The sequence below is a fragment of the Oncorhynchus kisutch genome, linkage group LG4 (genome assembly GCF_002021735.2).
Source record: "Oncorhynchus kisutch isolate 150728-3 linkage group LG4, Okis_V2, whole genome shotgun sequence".
Lineage (NCBI taxonomy): Eukaryota > Metazoa > Chordata > Actinopteri > Salmoniformes > Salmonidae > Oncorhynchus > Oncorhynchus kisutch.
In genome coordinates this window covers 40,017,934-40,035,550 of record NC_034177.2, presented here as the reverse complement: position 1 = coordinate 40,035,550, position 17,617 = coordinate 40,017,934, and the positions used below count along the sequence as shown (strand labels likewise).

The window sequence follows — 17,617 nt, the reverse complement described above, 5'->3', positions numbered from 1 at the left end:
ATTGGGATGTCTACCTTGTGGGGTGTTTGGAGAATATCGTGTGAGTCCTGCTTGCTGCTGTTGAAAAAATCTTTGTCTAATCCGAGGTGAGTGATCGCTGTTCTGATATCTAGAAGCTCTTTTCTGCCATAAGATACGGTTGCAGAAACATTATGTACAAAACAATTTACAAATATCATGGGAATAAACACATAATAGCACAATTGGTTAGGAGACAGTAAAACGGCTCCATTTTGAAATAGCTTTGTTGCTACAGATGCTGGTTCAATACCTGTGCCGGCCTCGACTGGGAGACCGATGAGATGACTGTAGGCTTTTGGTTGCTCTCCTTCTGAAAACATAAATAAATAATTCTGAATTACAAACAGGCTTCTTTTTTTTTTTTGCAAATTAGCAAAAATATCGCACCCCATTTTCAAGAATGGCCTTTTTCTTGTTCATTTTACGTTATTTGAAAACAAAATCATGTCCAAAATATTGTTATTTTCTTAACAAAGCGATTATTCATTTAGAATTAGATTAAAGCCCCTTGGATATTCTCACAGATATATTATTAACCCTGTTATTAGCAGGACAATATATATATTGGTTATGGCCCCCGAGTGGTGCACAATGGGATTGCCTTGCAGTTCTCCAGCTGAATCCACTGAAATAGAGGTGGGCGTGCGAGGTTCAAGGCACGAGGGCAGGGGGCACTCCGCCCCACTGGGTAGCACAGAGCAACACTTTAAGGGGCATTGCACTAATAATTGCGCTGACTAGGGAAACATTCCCGCTGTTCTTAGTGCCAGTCTCTCACTAATGGCGTCAGTCAAAGGTTATACTTAAATCCAAACCGGAATTCAACGAAAAATGACGTAAGCACACATTTGTAAATCCAAACTTTAAAAGTAATTGGAAAGGTAGATAGAAATTATTTGTGACATTGTGGTTACAATAAAGAATGTAAACAAGATGCTGTGTTTTTATTTACAGTATTGATGGACAGCTGCTCGAAACAGGTTTTCAAACACTTGTAGCCCGATTAGCAGCACAATACTCTTTTATAGCCCGGCTTCTGTATGCGTAAACATCCCCCTACTTGCAATGTATTCAATGCTTAAGTGCGCTAAAGTGTTACATTTGCGAATAGCACTGTCCGTGGCCAAAATCCCCAAGTCTACCATTTTTTTTTTTTTTATGTCTCAAGTAGATTTTCCGTTCCTCTTGAAAACCCTAATCTGCTTAAATGAATAGAGATCCTGGTCATGGTGCTACATTATGTTGTTACAACATAATCAAAGTGAGGACAATCGTCTCTCTGCTGTATACTTTTGACCAATTCTAAGCTGAAAGTCACACCTTTCCAGTACTACTCACCCCGCCACAAACTACACCCTTCAAACAGTTACCATTCAAAAACAAGCTGTTTATCTAAAAAAAAAAAAAGACATTGCGACCAAAGAGAACAGACAAAATGGCCATTGTTTTCATCAAGCCAGCTTCTTTCTATGGTACTACCTGTTCCAGGATTAGGACCGTAACCATGACAGGACTTGAAAATGAGCCGGAGCTGAGAGAATCACCAAAACTCAAGGTATTTTGGTTCCAGTGCATTTTCTTGAAAAATAATGTATATACTGTAGCCTATAAATGTGTAGGCAGACTGTGTAATAAAATTGATCATTTAAATAAAGGTTAAATAAAAATAACAAATACAATTATTATGTACTAAAAACATGTTTTTGCAGAGCATACAACCAAGCTGACAACCATCCGTGGAGATCAGTGGACAACGGGCCGCACTCCGAAAAAACACGTAGTTAACAAGAAATCGGTTAGTTTTGCTAGATTCTTAAAATGTGTACGCAGCGTTGGAGTCACTTTTTTTTACCCCCTTTTCTCCCCAATTTCGTGGTATCCAATTGTTAGTAGTTACTATCTTGTCTCATCACTACAACTCCCGTACAGGCTCGGGAGAGCCCTCCGAAATGCGTCCTCCGAAACACAACCCAAGAAAGCGCACTGCTTCTTAACACAGCGCGCATCCAACCCGGAAGCCAGCCGCATCAATGTGTCGGAGGAAGTTTATACTTATTTTCCACCATAATTTGCAAATAAATTCATAAAAAATCCTACAATGTGATTTTCTGGATTTCTTTTTTTCATCTGTCATAGTTGAAGTGTACATATGATGAAAATTACAGGCCTCTGTCATCTTTTTAAGTGGGAGAACTTTTTCAGCACAATTGGTGGCTGACTAAATACTTTTTTGCCCCACTGTAAGTACCAACATTCTTCCTGATAGTTAAAAAAAATAAATGGTTATCCTGACCTGGACACCATGTACAGTATTATAATAGCCCTCCCGATTGGCGCAGAGGACTAAAACACGTCAGCACAGTAAAAAATGCGTTGCTACAGATGCAGGTTCGATACTCGTGCCGTTTGCCACCGGGAGACACATATGCAATTATTGGCGGTCACTTACTTTTCGAAATACTGTAGGCCTACCATAGGCGACATGAGTCTCACTAGTGTTGAGTAATGTGCTGTTAAAGAGGATATTGAAGTTAGAAGCAATAGCCTACCCGCTGTGGTCAACTACACTGCTCAAAAAAATAAAGGGAACACTTTGTACAACACAATGTAACTCCAAGTCAATCACACTTCTGTGAAATCAAACTGTCCACTTAGGAAGCAACACTGATTGACAATAAATTTCACATGCTGTTGTGCAAATGGAATAGACAACATGTGGAAATTATAGGCAATTAGCAAGACACCCCCAATAAAGGAGTGGTTCTGCAGGTGGTGACCACAGACCACTTCTCAGTTCCTATGCTTCCTGGCTGATGTTTTGGTCACTTTTGAATGCTGGCGGTGCTTTCACTCCAGTGGTAGCAAGAGACGGAGTCTACAACCCACACAAGTGGCTCAGGTAGTGCAGCTCATCCAGGATGGCACATCAATGCGAGCTGTGGCAAGAAGGTTTGCTGTGTCCGTCAGCGTAGTGTCCAGAGCATGGAGGCGCTACCAGGAGACAGGCCAGTACATCAGGAGATGTGGAGGAGGCCGTAGGAGGGCAACAACCCAGCAGCAGGACCGCTACCTCCGCCTTTGTGCAAGGAGGAGCAGGAGGAGCACTGCCAGAGCCCTGCAAAATGACCTCCAGCAGGCCACAAATGGGCATGTGTCTGCTCAAACGGTCAGAAACAGACTCCATGAGGGTGGTATGAGGGCCCGACGTCCACAGGTGGGGGTTGTGCTTACAGCCCAACACCGTGCAGGACATTTGGCATTTGCCAGAGAACACCAAGATTGGCAAATTCGCCACTGGCGCCCTGTGCTCTTCACAGATGTGCTCAGTGTGAACCTGCTTTCATGTGACAGACATGACAGAGTCTGGTGACGCCATGGAGAACATTCTGCTGCCTGCAACATCCTCCAGCATGACCGGTTTGGCGGTGGGTCAGTCATGGTGTGGGATGGCATTTCTTTGGAGGGCCGCACAGCCCTCCATGTGCTCGCCAGAGGTAGCCTGACTGCCATTAGGTACCGAGATGAGATCCTCAGACCCCTTGTGAGACCATATGCTGGTGCGGTTGGCCCTGGGTTCCTCCTAATGCAAGACAATTCTAGACCTCATGTGGCTGGAGTGTGTCAGCAGTTCCTGCAAGAGGAAGGCATTGATGCTATGGACTGGCCCGCCCGTTCCCCAGACCTGAATCCAATTGAGCACATCTGGGACATCATGTCTCGCTCCATCCACCAACGCCACGTTGCACCACAGACTGTCCAGGAGTTGGCGGATGTTTTAGTCCAGGTCTGGGAGGAGATCCCTCAGGAGACCATCCGCCACCTCATCAGGAGCTTGCCCAGGCGTTGTAGGGAGGTCATACAGGCACTTGGAGGCCACACACACTACTGAGCCTCATTTTGACTTGGTTTATGGACATTACATCAAAGTTGGATCAGCCTGTAGTGTGGTTTTCCACTTTCATTTTGAGTGTGACTCCAAATCCAGACCTCCATGGGTTGATAAATTTGATTTCCATTGATCATTTTTGTGTGATTTTGTTGTCAGCACATTCAACTATGTAAAGAAAAAAGTATTTAATAAGAATATTTCATTCATTCAGATCTAGGATGTGTTATTTTAGTGTTCCCTTTATATTTTTGAGCAGTGTATTTTAGCACCATTTCGCGCTGCTCTGAGACAAGCATGGGGACTGGTCTTGACAAATCAATGACATTTTTATTTATTATTGGTTAGACTACAATTAGAGTGTGGAAATGTTACGCTCTTAGTACTGTAGCCTACTCCCGACCGTCATGTTGTACAGTGCCATAGTTTTTCGTTTTTCTTGGAATAGAAACACCATAATATTAATCAAATTAATTCAGCAAAATTTCTTAAAATCAGTCCCATATACTATGTTTTACAAAAAAATGTTTTATATTCTCTAGCACAATCACTATTGAAGGTTATCAAATGCTTCTCAAAGATGCCCTCTGGTGGTCAAACTACCACTAACTAGCTTTAATGGTTACAATGGCTGACACTTAAATAACGTGCCATTGAATTCTGTGTCATCATGCAAGCTGTGCTGCAGTACGCTGCAACTTTTAAAGGACGAACCACTGTATGACATTTGCTTCGCGCATTTAATTGTAGACATCTTGTCTGTGATGTAATTATGATAATGTACGGATGTCATTTAATGTGATTATTATTATATTCATGAAACATTGGTCATGTATTTCTTTCCTTTTGTTTCCATTAAAGTCCAACTAGTTAAGGTTGTTAAATTAACATGAGCTAGAAACACTATACTGCAGTGAATTAGACAATTGTTTGTTCAATGTGTTTGTACTTTCTCTCTCCAAATAAACTAAACTGTAGTTAAAGGGTACATTATGTCCCTTCTCGTTCATTACTAATTGGATTTATTGGGCATGCTTAATCAATCGGTCACATTTGAGTCTGGGTTAAACAGGATCTGTTGTTCCTAGTTGTTTTTGCAGACGTTCATGAGAAAATCTCTTTGTGACCCACAGTGGCCCTCTTTTCCATCTGTATGTTGAGAGAAGGGGCTGTTGTTTTGAAGTTATTTTTGCCCCACCTCAGGGCTAACTGAATTAGCGTGTCGTGTCAGGCTCCTGTGGTCTGTCGGCCAGTCTGTCCTCACTTCACCTGTTTCTCAATGCCTCTGCCCTCTCGCTCAATGCCTCTGCCCTCTCTCGCTCTCTTTCTCTCCCCTTTTCACACTCAGTGACTAAACAAACTTCTACACTGCATTTGAGATTCTCCCAATACCTCACCTCGCGTGGATAATGGCACTGAGCCTTTTTCTAAAATATTTTGTGAGTTGGAGAACATCATTGGGAGGGATGTTAGACCATTCCTCCATACAGAATCTTTAGATTCTTATGGACTGTCCGCTTCAATTCAAACCACAGGTTTTCAATGGTTTTCTATTCTGAAGTCTGAGAGCTCACTGGAATTCAACTGGAATGTCTCGACCCGGGTCCGCTGACTTTCTTGCTTCGCAGCTCAAATGTATCGTAAATGTCACAGTAGCCACTAGACTAGCCAGTAGGCTAAAGCACAAAGATAGCTACTGGTAACAAGCAACGTTAACAAACATCATTTGCTTCATAAAGTAACTTCAACAAACAACAATTAATGTTTAGCCCTCTCAAACAAATATGAAAGTACAATAACGTTGTCATTCATATTATCCAGAGCTAGGTAGCAAGCTAAGCAAAAATGTATGTATACTCCTCACATACTAACTTAATAGCTAAGTTAGCTAGAATGCCAATGTTAGCTAAACAATGGCATTCAGCCTACTTTATAACAAACCTTGCTTAATTTCATCAATATCATGCGCAAACCATTACATAAAGTTGTTAATTCACTAGGCAGTTGATTCTTGCGTTCCTGCTGACTTTTGCATTTAAATAAATTACGGCGTTCTGAGATTCCCTTAAAGGCGTCAATGTCAGAGTAACCGGCTTTTTAATGCTATTTCAGATTAAAACGGAATGAATCACGATATAATGAATATAATATAATGAAAATGCCTATACATTTAAGTTGTTTCAAAATAAATTGCCCTGCCATTACGATTTGTACTGTAGGGTTATTGGGCTGAACAAGACAATTCTGTTTATATTGCCCTTCCTGGTGGGAAGTAATTGTCGTCCAAGTGTTGTGTGCGACCTCCGCAGGAAGCATTCGAGACTTGCGAAATTAGAACTTTTACATTACAGTAATGTCTCTCGAGAATCGATACCAATTGAGAATCTCGTAAATCTCCTTAATGCTCATCAATGTGCAAAGCCCTCTGAGATGGCCATTGCAAAATGTTGATTTTGTGGCCAATTTAAAAAACAATTGTGCATTTTGTGTGTGCTTGGGGTTATTGTCTTGCTGGAAGATCCAATTTTCATGTCATCCAACAAATGTAAACGCCTGGAGTTTTCAAAACTGCATTTGAACTTGGATTGGAACCTGTGCTTTTGTCAGCTTTCATAAAAATAGAGATCTCAACAACCAGTGGTGGGTTTGGGGTCGAAATGAGAGAGCAGAAAATAACCCCATACCTACTGGTGGTGAATCTTTTGATGTTATGGGGCTATTTTGCTTCCACTGGTTCTGGGGCCCTTTTAAGGTCAACAGCATAATGAACTTTACCCAGTACCAGGACATTTTAGACAAGAACCTGGTTGCATCTGCCAGGAGGCTAAAATGTGGCCGCAAGTGGATCTTCCAGCAAGACAATAACCCCAAGCACACGTAAAAATCCACAAAGAAATGGTTAATTGGCCACAAAATCAACATTTTGCAATGACCATCTCCGTCCCCGGGCTTAAAACCCATTTGAATTGAAGTCCAAAATTGCAGACAAATTATATCAAGGATCTGGAAGGATTCTGTATGGAGGAACAGTCTTAACATAGCTTTCGATTTGTTCTCCATCTCATAAAATGTTTGAGAAAAAGGCTAAGTGCTGTTATCCTCGCAAGGTGAAGTATTGAAAGATATTGAAAAAAGGGATGTCAATATTCTTGACCCCTACCTTTTTGAGGAAAAAAATATTACTTGTTAAACAAAATCTCTTCCTCTGTGCAATTGTGTTAGTATACTTAAGCAATAAGGCACAAGGGGGTGTGGTATATGGCCAATATACCACAGCTAAGGGACGTTCTTAGGCACAAGGTGTCTTATTGCTATTATAAACTGGTTACCAACTTAATTAGAGAAGTAAAAATACATGTTTAGTCATACATGTGGTATACAGTCTGATATACCACGGCTGTCAGTCAGTCAGCATTCAGGGCTCGAACCACCCAGTTAATAAAAACAACATAATTCACTTTTTTTGTGTACATTATAGCTCAGTATTATATTCATTTGATTTCATTAAATTTTTTCTCATCTTTTTCAAGGGTGTCAATATTGTGGACCCCACTGTATATTCATGCTAGCTTAGTAGCCTAATTGACACTGGTGAATAGGCTTTTATATAGATGCATGATGCAGTCACTCCCCTGCCTCTTTCTACTTAAGCTTCTATTTACCCCGGGCCTGCTAACATTAAACGCTGTGTCTCCCGCGTGCTAGCGTAGTAACGACTACCTCGAGGCTTCCCTGTTCCATCTATTGCTGTTCACTGGACCCTATGATCACTTGGCCACATAGCTGAAGTCTGCTCGACTGTTCATTAATCACGGTACTCCATTTTGTTTATTTTTTGTTTATCTGTCGGCCGCTGCCTCGAAATCAGACCCTGTTTGTAGTTAACCGACCCTCTCTGCCCATTCATCGCCATTTTACCTGTTGTTGTCGTAGCTGTTTAGCAGCTCTTGTCTTACCCGTTGTTGTCTTAGCTAGCTCTCCCAATCAACACCTGGTGATTGCTTTATGTCTCTTTCAAATGTCAATATGCCTTGTATTCTGTTGTTTAGGATAGTTATCATTATTTTAGTTTACTGCGGAGCCCCTAGTCCCACTCAACATGCCTCAGATACCTCCTTTGTTCCACCTCTCACACATGCAGTGACCTCACCCAGCATAACTAGCCCGTCCAGAGATGCAACCTCTCTTATCATCACTCGGTACCTGGGCTCACCTCAACTCTACCCACATCCCAACATAACCCTGTCTGTACATTATGCCCTGAATCTATTCTACCACACCCAGAAATCTGTTCCTTTTATTCTCTGTCCCCAATGCACTAGACGACCAGTTTTGATATCCTTTAGCCGTACCCTCTTCCTCCTCTGTTCCTTTGGTGATGTGGAGGTTAATCCAGGCCCTGCATGCCCCCAGGCATTCTCATTTGTTGACTTCTGTAATCGAAAAAGCCTTGGTTTCATGCATGTTAACATCAGAAGCCTCCTCCCTAAGTTTGTTTTACTCACTGCTTTAGCACACTACGCCAACCCTGATGTCCTTGCCGTGTCTGAATCCTGGCTTAGGAAGGCCACCAAAAATTCATAGATTTCCATACCCAACTACAACATTTTCCATTAAGATAGAACTGCCAAAGGGGGAGGAGTTGCAATCTACTCCAGAGATAGCCTGCAAAGTTCTGTCATATTTTTAAAATGTATCTTTCCAGAAATAAGTCTATCACTGTTGCCACCTGTTATAGACCCCCCTCAGCTCCCAGCTGTGCCCTGGACACCATATGTGAATTGATTGCCCCCCATCTATCTTCAGAGTTCGTTATGTTAGGTGACCTAAACTGGGATATGCTTAACACCCCGGCAGTCCTACAATCTAAGCTAGCCCTCAATCTCACACAAATTATCAATGAACCTACCAGATACAACTCCAAATCCGTAAACACGGGCACCCTCATAGATGTCATCCTAACTAACTTGCCCTCCAAATACACATCTGCTGTTTTCAATCAAGATCTCAGCAATCACTGCCTCATTGCCTGCATCCGTAATGGGTCTGCGAGCAAATGACCACCCCTCATCACTGTCAAACGCTCCCAAAAACACTTCTGCGAGCAGGCCTTTCTAATTGACCTGGCCGGGGAATCCTGGAATGACATTGACCTCATCCCATCAGTAGATAATGCCTGGCTGTTCTTTAAAAGTGCCTTCCTCACCATCTTAAATAAGCATGCCCCATTCCAATTTTTTTAAACTAGGAATAGATATAGCATCGAATAGCCCCCGATCATTAGCATCGAATAGCCCCGGTGATATGCAACTTTTCAGGGAAGTTAGGAACAAATATACCCAGGCAGTTAGGAAAGCTAAGGGTAGATTTTTCAAACAGAAATGTGCATCCTGTAGTACTAACTCAAAAAAGTTCTGGGACACTGTAAAGTCCATGGAGAATAAGAGCACCTCCTCCCAGCTGCCCACTGCTCTGAGGCTAGGAAGCACTGTCACCACCGATAAATCCACTATAATTGAGAATTTCAATAAGCATTTCTCTATGGCTGGCCATGCTTTCCACCTGGCTACCCCACCACGGTCAACTGCCCGGCACCTTCCACAGCAACCCGCAGAAGCCCCCACCATTTCTCCTTTACCCAAATCCAGATAGCTGATGTTCTGAAAGAGCTGAAAAATCTGGACCCCTACAAATCAGCCGGGCTAGACAATCTGGACCCTCTCTTTCTAAAATGATCTGTCAATTGTTGCAACCCCTATTACTAGCCTGTTCAACCTCTCTTTCGTTCAACCTCTCTTTCGTTCAACCTCTCTTTCTGTTCAACCTCTTTCCCAAAGATTAGAAAGCTGCTGCAGTCATCCCCCTCTTCAAAGGGGGTGACACTCTAGACCCAAACTGCTACAGACCTATATCTATCCTACCCTGTCTTTCTAAGGTCTTTGAAAGCCTCGTCGACTCAGGGATTTGAACCAGCGGCATTTCATTTACTGGCCCAACGTGCTTAAACTCTATGCTACCTGCCATCATGAGAGATGAGCTCACTGAAAAAGTGCTGTTTAAAGAAACACTGCCGCTCCCTCTGTCTCTTCACGATCTCTCCTCTTTTTCCTGTACAGTATCTTTGTTTTTACATAAGTGGTGGGATAAAATCCTCCTCTTCCTACCTCTACGTTGTGCCAGCCATATCTATCAGCACCTTTTAAACCGTGTTTTTCAGCCAAACTGGCAACAAGATCTTACATAACATCAGCTGACAGCGATCTATCTGTCTCATGGCAAACCGACACGTGCACACAGATATTGGCACAGACACATCTTAAACCCATTATATAATGCTGCTATAGGTGCATGTATTTCTGTCTATATTTTTCTCTGTATTTTGTCCTTTATGGCCACTTGAGGTAGTAATCTCTGTTGCAGGTAGTGAGCTCTCTCTGTTGCAGTTCAGCATAGTAAATATGTCTAGTGTGTCTACTAAAGACTAACACGTGAGCTCCCCCCCATAGGCCTACTCATTTTATTCACTGCTTCACTAGAAACACAATGTTTCTGTGTTTGAGCTCCTGGAGGCTGATCTGGAGTCAGTTCCTTTGAGGAGATATACTGTTCAGCTTACTGCAGTACGCAGCCAGTGGCTGGCTGATCTGGAGTCAGTTTGTCTGAGCAGCTATACTGTTAATGTACTGCTTACTACAGCCAGTTTATGTGAGCAGATCTTTGTACAGCTTACTGCAGTGTCTGGCTGGGAGAAAACAGGCCTGGTTAAAAGTAATCACAGTCCTCTAAAGTGAGGAACTTGGACCAATTCCCTCAGATGTACTGCTTAATATACCCATCCTGACTTTCTCTCTCTTTCTCTCACTCACTCACACATACATACATGCATTCTTTTCCTGGCTCCCTCACTCTCTGTCAGCCTGTCTGTCTTCATCTTTCCTTCTTTTCCTCCCCCTCCCTCCCACACACTTTTCCTCTCCTCTGTCTTTCCCCCTCTTTCTCCCATCCATTCGCTTTGACTTTTCCCTCCCTTTTTCAGTTTTTCTCAACTTCTCCTTTCTCTCTCCATTGCTGCTCTCGTACCCTCTCATACCCTCTCTCTCCCTCTGGTTTTAGCTCAGTAAACACTGCTGTGCAGTGTTGAACTTCTGAACTGAATAGGCATTGAATCTGCTATGTAAATACATTTAATTTGTCCCAATAAATGTTCTTTTGAAATCAAATCTCTCACGCTCTCTCTCGCTCTCACTTCCTCCCACTCTCGCTTCCTCCTGCTCTCTCGCTTCCTCTCACCCTCTCTCCTTCTCTCTCTCACTTCCTCCCTCCTTCTCTCTCCAGGAGAAGAACCTGGACTGGTTCCCCCGGATGCGGGCCATGTCTCTGGTGAGCAGCGAGGGGGAGAGTGAGCAGAACGAGATGCGCTCCCTACAGGAGAAACTGGATGGCACCGTCAAACTAGTGTCCCTGCTGTCTTCCCAGCTATTCGAGCTAAAGGAGAAGGTACGGCACTGTCGTTGAACAAGGCATTAGTTCATACACTTAAGACAAGGCCGCGCAACTCAAATGGCATGTTCATTGTTGCACTCAACGTTTAATGAGTGCTTCTTATTGGAAAAGTCACGGGTCGGTATTTGAGGGCCACTGTCCTAGGGGTCTCCCTAACACTTAACTGATCTTTGGATGTCATTGATTGGGTCAGAGTGTAGTCCACACAGTATGGACTTTCTTCATTGGTATCTTTTTAACCCATAAGAGGCTAATCAGGGGAGGGGGGCTACTACTAAGCTATTTGTTTTAAGTTCATACCAGGTTCATTTTGCTATTTGATTTTGAATTTTAAGACCCCTTGAAGTATAAAAAACAATACATACCAAATGTATTTTATGATTTGTAAAAAAATATATATTTAAAAAATATTTAAAAAACATGTATTTAACCCCTTATTTTTGTCACTAAACAGTCTCTGTATATACTTCCATTATATATTTTTTTTACTTGCACCGGGAACCTTCAGACGAGTCTTGTGAGGACTGTGGGAGTCCTAGAGCAAAACGTATATGTATGTGTTTGTGAGAGTCTCACCTTTCCACAGAGGGGTCATATTAGCGCGTAGCCCAAACTGTTCGGACGCTACAGACAGAGGTTGGCAGATCGGCTGAACCGACTTCAGACGAGTCCCAAGACGCTTGTCAGGGTTGTAGAGCAAATCGGAGAACACCATTGTGGTTGTGAGATTCATCTTCTCATAGAGGGGTCATAATAGTTTGTCAGGTCTCTGACCTCTCTATAGGCGGTGTCATCATCGTCGGTGATCAGTCCTACCTCCGTTGTATCGTCTGCAAACATAATGATGGTGTTGGAGTTGTGCCTGGCTGTGCAGTCATGAGTGAACAGGAGTACAGGAGGGGACTGAGCACGCACCCCAGAGGGGCCCCCGTGTTGAGGATCTGGGTGGATGGATGTATTGTTACCCAACCTTACCACCTGGGGCCGTCCCGTCGGGAAGTCAAGGATCCAGTTGCCCTGGGTACTGACCTTAGGGATGACCTTGGAGGGCACTATGATGTTGAACGCTGAACTGTAAACAATGAACAGCATTCTCACCATCATGAGTCGTCATGGGTCTCTTCACTTGCATCACAATGGTGAATCATTCCTATCAGTTCACATGCACTTGTCCTTTTCCTTGAGGTTATCATGCCTTGCTGTACAATGCCATGTACCTCCCTGACCTTCCAGAGAGCCTGTGGCTGTTGGGCTGACTAGTCATGATGCAGCAAGTAGTTTGACCGATCGTCATCACTCCACCATCACCTGATCATTACAACACCATCACCTGCCTCTCCTGCATGTGATCTCCGTGCAGTCACAGGCCTCTCCTTGTTTGTTCCTGTTCTGCTGCCCAGATGTCCGTGTAAACAACACCCCATGTTGACTTATTTACATTTGAGTAATTTAGCAGACGCTCCTATCCAGAACGATTTTACAATTAGTGCATTCATCTTAAGATGGATAAGTGGGGCAACCACATAGAGGGACACACTTCAGATAGTGAAAATAACAGCCGTGGTAAAAACAGAGCTGGAACATTGACCTCCTGCATGTTGTTTTGTGAACTTAGCTCTCTTATACTCGAATAGAGAAAATAGCTTCACAGTAAATACAGAGCTGAAACAGGAGTCATGGGTTGTGATTGATTCCTCATAGGTTGGCAAATCAATCAGAGTGCTGGTGTTCATGGTATCGCAGACTATACTGTGTTTACCTAGGAAGATTGTTAAGGACTTGTCTGAAGTCAGACAGTTGTTTCTGGAATATTACATTGTGCAGGGTGAATATGTCAAACAGGAAATTGAGGCTAATTAAGGACAGAGGCTTTTTCCGGCCATGTGTGAACACCGAGAGCTGAGCCAGGTCTTCAGAACAGAGATTACAGATACTGACCGGTACATTGTGTTTCTTCTCACTAATGGTGAATATCAGGAACCGTGTTATGAAGTGTAAACTAAAGACGGTGAAAAGCTTTCCTGGAAAGATGGACATCTCAAATGGACTCCTTTGGACATTACCACATTTCAGTTTAGTAACTATCCCACAAATTGCCTAAAATGTACACAAATTAGTAAAGCTGAGATTGGATTTTGCATTCTGAGATTACTGTCGGTGTAACCTGGGCTGACTCTTGACTATTTGTTGGCTACATTGCCAGATTCCATTGATAATGCCCAAACTGGAAATGCTTTGTGTAGCTTATATTGAACAAGTTCTTCTTTCCTTATCTTCTCCACAGATGACAGAGCAAAGGAAGAATAAACAGAGGCTGGGCTTCCTGGGGACTCATGGAGTCAACAACCACCATATCCCAGCACACTGAGGGGCCCGGTGCCCCCTTATCACAGAGAACTCTGCTGGAGCTACACACAGTAACCACACTAACACACACAAACACACACACACACAATGTTATCCGTTTTATGGAGCCTTTACTCAAACAGTGCCTTGTATTCAAAGCAATCAGTGCCTCGTTCTTAGACCTCAGACGACTCACCCAGCATCACCCTCCCACATAGAACAGTACAGTGATTTGTGCCTTTAGAACAACACAAGCTGCACAGTCATTCTGATCATCCCATATAAGTCCTTCTGCTCTATGAGTGAGACTGAATGAGATGCCAGGCATGCGTCACTATGCCAGGCTGCAGCAGACTGACTGCAGCCTGGAGGTCAAGGAAGAGGGTTAAAGGTTAAGCACTGTGGCCCTGTGAGCAGCCACACTCTTCCTTCAGTATTCTCAGTGCACTGTGTCTGTCTGACAGATGAAGACACAGACTGGGCTATACCCAGGTCAGGTATTGGTACATTGGGTGGTTGGTGTTGTTCAACTCTGTTTAGACTTTGGAGGGGTTGCTCCTTGTATTATTGAATAGCCCTTTTGGGAAAGGGTATACGTGTAATTTTAAGGTAAAGTATTTTCTTCCTAGGCTGGTCCCAGATCTGTTTGTGCAGTCTTGCCAACTCCTATGACAATGATAATATGAGTTGGCAAGACCGCACAAAACCGATCTGGGACCAGGCTATCTATTCTCTTTTGTTTTGTTTTAATATGACCTGTTAACTCATGATTTTTTTTTTTTTTACTGTGGAGTAGAAAGGGATAAACTTACCGCGTGGCTGCCTTATGTGATAGCATAGCTTCATCATCTTAATCATAATGACCGGGATAGTCAATGTTCTCAGTGGCCTGCACTTTTTTTCCCTTTTTTTTTATATATATATATATTTTTTGTTAACATATAACTGGAGAAAAGGATTTGCCTGTGACAATACTTTTTGGTGACACTTTACTTGAACTAGCCGCAATAATGCTTCATAGCTGTGTCATAAACATGTAGTAAAGATTCATTGCAAATGTCATTTCTAAAGGATATACTATGACAATGTTGTGACACATATATTTACATATTGCAGTAGTTGGCCTCCTACTGTGAAGCTTCAAGACATGTTAAAGACGCTGTTACGGCGCTGAGTTCAAGTAAAGTATTACCGCCTTTCCTCTCAAAGAAGTGTCATCCATGATAATGCAATCGCTGCACTCCATTATGTGCCTTTCTACAAATGTTGTACATAGTCTAGAAATAACGCAATGAAAAAATGTAGATGAAGATAATCTGATTATCTGTGTGGAATTTACTTGAAAGTCCTTGTGATTCAAAGTCTTATATTGGTACAGAATGTATTCACCACTGTCTAAAGATAATGTGCTTGTGTACAATACAGTAGATAGGTCGTACCACGAAATGAGTCCCTTTTGGGTACTATAACTTGCTGGAAAAAAACATTCTGTCATTAAGAGTACATGTTCAATTTAATTAAAAAACATGTTTTCCCATTTCAAGAGGTTAAATTTAAAAAAATGACTGTGGTAAGTGCCTATTAAGTACCAAATAGAATAGCAGGGTTGGCCGTAACAGGGTTGACCGTAGCAGAGTTGGCTGTAACCGGGTGATTTAGCCTTAAATCAGGCATAAATCCCTTTGTTACAGGGGGAATTGTTGTATGCAACAGGGAGTGGCAATTGAATGCAAACTTCACAAATGTGTTTTAATTGTTTAAACATTTCTATCCTGTCTATCTATGGGTAACAGGGTTGACGTGTTATGCACGATCCACTCGGTTTTCCACCACAAAACACCAGAAAATGATCAAAAAAGAAGAACCAGCTCAACTGCTTTTACAGTATGATTTGACTAGATGTTGAAAGTTACTTTTGAAAGCAACAACATATCTAGGGCTTTAGAGTGATGGAGACAACTTGGAAACAGTTTGTGATCAAGTGGGTCAAAATCTTCCCAGAAGTCACAGAGGGGACATGTCAAAATGCTGAATTTATTCATCTAAAAAAATCTGATTTATTGAATTGTCCATGTGGTCTATATTAAATGGCACTTCATTTAATATAGAATTTAAATTCAAAATTGGTTCACAATTTCTATTAAGGGACTAAAAAGGGACTCATTTCATGGAATGACCCAGAAACAGTCACTCATGTTGATAAAAATGTTGCATAGTACTGTACTCATGGGCGTGTTTCCCAAATGGCCCCCTATTCCATATGGACCGGGACTTAACCATGGAACTCAATCTCCATACTGTATTCATTCTCAGTTTTTTTGTACTCAGCCATGTAAAGTCATCTCACTCAGTCAAATGGAATGCAATTCAATATATGTGTAAAAGTTTTAATCTCGCATAATCACATAACAGTATGTATGCACTCCCTTTGACAGTTTTCTCTAAACAGATCGTGTATTTAATGTTGTTGAGCTGTTATAATGTAATAAATCTATGAAAAGATAAGAATGGATGTTTTTGCCATGAGTTAATCACGGTCTCTGTGTATTTAGTCAGCAGTCTTTGGGTTGAATTCATGTTTGTCCTACCATTGTGGCCCACTTGCACACGTACACAGTACACACACCACAATAAACGTCATGCTTTAACTATCACACTGCAACCGTTCTGCTCAGTGCATCTGCTGAACACTCATAAGAAGCCTGATGGACTTTGGATCAGCGTTATCTTTTGTCATTTTTTACTTTCCCCTGTTTGGAAAGATCAAGATGAATGACTATGGAAATATGTCTACAGTGATAGGACAGACAAGGAATCCGTGAACAGTTGGATAACGCAACATGTGCGAGGTCATTAATGAATGTGAGGCTTGAATTGTTTCCAAGTTGTTTTATAATCCAGACACGTGATTTCCCCTCCCGCCCCCCCTGTTTGATCTAAATGGAGGGCACCCCCCCCCCCCCGGCTTGGACAGGGCTCACGTCCAGAGATGGTTCTGTTCTTGTTGACGCTGGCGGGGCTGCATTCTCTCACGCCGCCTCTGTGACACAGCCATTAAAATTAGCTGCACGCGGTACCATAATAGCCCACAGCTGTCACCGAGCAAGGCAGGAAGGGGAAAGTCCAGCAGATCTGGAATGCTCCGACTTGGAGGGGAGGGAAGGAGAGAGGGGGCGATGGGACATGCCTACCCTGGCTCTGTCGGTACTCTATGGTGCATTCATACACAAACATCCACTGCTTTGTTTTTTTACATTCCAATGACCTGGACAATTTCAGACATATATTCCTCAAACAATCATTTCTCTCATACAATTAAAATGGCATGGCAGATGCCGACATAGTTAATCTACTGCTTCTGTTGGACGTGTCCTAACTGCCATTGGACTAATGTATTTTTTAGTAGCTAGTAGTGGTGTAAGGTTCTGTGTCAGGATCCGAAAGAGAATAACTACAGTCTTTCCACTTGTGCTGCTCGGAGTCTGAAAACATTCTGCTGTAATGTAATGGGTTATCACCCCCAGGTTGATGTGTGTTACTGTACCCTTATGACTCACTGTTATTCTGAGAAACTGTACACGTTTTGTGCATGTGAACAACACGTTGCGTGCACTTGAGCTGGGTGTGTCGCTAATGTACACAACCTTAAACAAAATTGGACACCGGAGTCTCTCGACACTGGCAGCCCCCGACCAAAGTCACATGTTGTTTAGTCAGCGTGAACTCAGACCCACCCAATAGTAGTAGGACAATAAACAGGATATTATGCCACAAACACCTCTGGGACTGAGCCACGGTGATGATTTGATGTTGTGTTTATTGTGTTTGGAGGCAGGTGTTGTAGTGTGACAAACAAAATAT

General features: G+C 42.5%; 1 protein-coding gene across 2 annotated transcripts in view; it reads left to right on the top strand.

The window, feature by feature from the left end:
- LOC109889517 (inositol 1,4,5-trisphosphate receptor type 2) overlaps positions 1-16,407 on the top strand; it is a 152,453-nt gene extending 136,046 nt beyond the window's left edge. For both annotated transcript variants that reach the window (XM_020480989.2, XM_020480988.2), the window contains exons 55-56: positions 11,243-11,404; positions 13,695-16,407. In XM_020480989.2, coding sequence (XP_020336578.1) covers positions 11,243-11,404; positions 13,695-13,778 — 246 coding nt within the window. In that variant the 3' untranslated portion in view covers positions 13,779-16,407. The remainder of the gene's footprint in view (positions 1-11,242; positions 11,405-13,694) is intronic.
- The last annotated feature ends 1,210 nt before the right edge of the window (positions 16,408-17,617 follow it).